The sequence below is a fragment of the Aegilops tauschii genome, chromosome 3, assembly GCF_002575655.3.
Source record: "Aegilops tauschii subsp. strangulata cultivar AL8/78 chromosome 3, Aet v6.0, whole genome shotgun sequence".
Classification (NCBI taxonomy): Eukaryota; Viridiplantae; Streptophyta; class Magnoliopsida; order Poales; family Poaceae; genus Aegilops; species Aegilops tauschii.
The window spans coordinates 126,950,120-126,952,627 of NC_053037.3; the positions used below are offsets into that span (position 1 = coordinate 126,950,120).

The window sequence follows — 2,508 nt, forward strand, 5'->3', positions numbered from 1 at the left end:
CTCCGGGGTAGGGAGGCCAAGATACTTCTCCTCAAACACCGTACTTGTGACGTTCAGAGCATCACGAACCTGAACCTGGGCTGCAGTAGGACAGGCACCACCAAAGAATAAGGAGCACTTGTTGTAATTTAGATTCTGACCTGTGGCCACACCATACACCTCCAGTGCTGCCTTCACGTTATCTTCTTGGGCTCTTGAGGCCTCAAAGAATAGCAACATGTCATCAACAAATAATAAATGAGATATACGCGGAGCTCTTCTAAAAACTTTAACCAGAGTGATTTCGCCCATGGCCACCTTGTTTTCAGAATAGTAGATAGTCCATCCGCCACAAACAGAAATAAAAACGGTGAGAGTGGGTCACCTTGCTGAAGACCACGCGACGGTGCAAATGAATCTAAGAGGGTTCCGTTAAGTTTGACAGAATATCGACGTGACACACTTCATTACCCAATCAATCCATCAATGAGAGAAACCCAACTTTTGCATCATCTGCCTCAAGAAAACCCAATCCACTCGATCATATGCTTTCGACAGATCAAGTTTATATGCACAAAAACTCTTCATAGGATCCTTCTCTTGCTTGATATAGTGAATACACTCAAAGGCCACCAGAGCATTATCAGTAATCATCCTTCCTGGAATAAAAGTGCTTTGTTCCGGAGATATTAAGTTGTCTAAGATAGGCCTCAAGCGGTTAACCAAGCATTTGGAGATAACCTTATATATAACATTGCATAAACTAATGGGCCTATAATCAGACAACTTAGTAGGGTTAGGGACCTTAGGAATAAGAACAATGGATGTGGAATTTACCCCCTCGGGCATAATTCCTATCCGAAAGAAGTCCTTAACCGCAGCAAGAACGTCATCCTTGAGTGTACCCCAATTTCACTAGAAAAATCGGGCCGGAAAGCCATCCGGACCCAGGGCCTTCAAAGGGCCAATCTGGAAAAGAGTGTCTGATATCTCCTTGTTAGAAAAGGGAGCGACAAGTCTAGCATTATCCTCCTCCATCACCTTGGCCTCCACGAGATCCAAGATTACTGATGCATCCAGAGAATGATCGGCTGTGAAAATGTCCTGAAAATAATCATTTGCCAACTTCCCCATCGCTGCACTGTCTGTATGCACCACCCCAATACTATCTGTGAGTTCCCGTATCTTATTCTTCCTTGCCCTCCAAACGTCCTTGCTATGAAAGTACTTTGTGTTCCTGTCACCTTCCTTCAACCAAGTAATTCTCGATCGTTGGAGCCATATCATTTCCTCTTGGTATAAAAGCTCATTCATCTTATCTATTATCATTCTAATTTCTGCTTTGTCTGCATTCATATGCATCAACTCTTCCAACTGATTTCGAGACTTGGCTAACTCCCTTCTTATATTCCCGAACTTCTTGCTCCATACACCCAGAGATGCCATAGTCTTTGACAGAGCATCTCGCAACTGCGCCAGATTCTGCACTCCACCGACTGTCGCCCAAGCTTCCTTGATTACCTTTGGCAACGCAGCATCCCTCTCCCAAAATAGCTCATACCTTCTGCAGCTTTTCCCTATCAGACCCGGGTCAGCCGATCCCTTGAGGAAGATGGCCAAATGATCCGAGCAAGGGGAAGGGATATGCACAACAGAAGAGAATGCGAACATGTTCCTCCATTCATTTGTCGCCACCGCTTTTTCCAACTGGACTTTGACATTGCTCGCCCCACTGCATTTATAATCATATGTAAACGGTACCCCGGCGAAGCCCATGTCGACAAGCCCGCAAACCTCCAGAGTGTCTCGGAAGGCCACCATCTGAGCTTCTGGTCTCGGCGTGACAGACATATGCTCAAAGTCCCACATAGCCTTATTAAAATCACTGGCAACTAACCAAGGCTGCCGGCGATTTTAATGAGTCTATCTGGAACTTTGACGACAAGAGCTATGCTCACTATAATACTCACTATAAGTGAGATATAGCTCTCGCAGGACATTGTCACGGCTAGGCCACCTCTACAACCACCTTGTACAACTAGGCTAGGAGGTGGGAGACACACTAGGCCGTGGAACAGAAGGTAGGCCAATGTGCCTCGTCCCCAGCGGTGCCACAGGTGACACAGTGGCCTCAATCGTTTTCCGGCCTCGGACCGCCCAATCTCCGCCTGACCCCGTGGCCTCACTTGCATCGGGGCCAGGGCCTCCGATCTCCACCTTGCCAACAACAAACCGATCTGGAACTTGCGGCTCAGGGTTTATTGCCTCCATGGCCTCAGGACTGCTGGCCGGAGGCATGACACTTGCAAACCATAAGGATGAAAAGATTCACACTATACAGTGGCGAAAATCCCTAAGGACTCAATAAACAAGGACCTAAAGATGTTGTACCTAACGATCTCCAAAGCGGCAACCTCCGGCGGCGTACTCTAGCCTCCAACCCCGCTGTAGGATCGAAAGTATGTCTAGAGGGGGGGGGGTGATTAGACTACTTGAGCAAATAAAAATCTAGCATTTTCCCAATTTTAA

At 47.0% G+C, this 2,508-nt stretch overlaps 1 protein-coding gene across 1 annotated transcript; it reads right to left on the reverse strand.

The window, feature by feature from the left end:
* Nucleotides 1-894: 894 nt before the first annotated feature.
* On the reverse strand, nt 895-1,848 carry LOC141042769 (uncharacterized). The gene has a single exon (XM_073511658.1). The coding sequence runs from the start codon at nt 1,846-1,848 to the stop codon at nt 895-897; it is 954 nt and encodes a 317-aa protein (XP_073367759.1).
* Nucleotides 1,849-2,508: the final 660 nt, after the last annotated feature.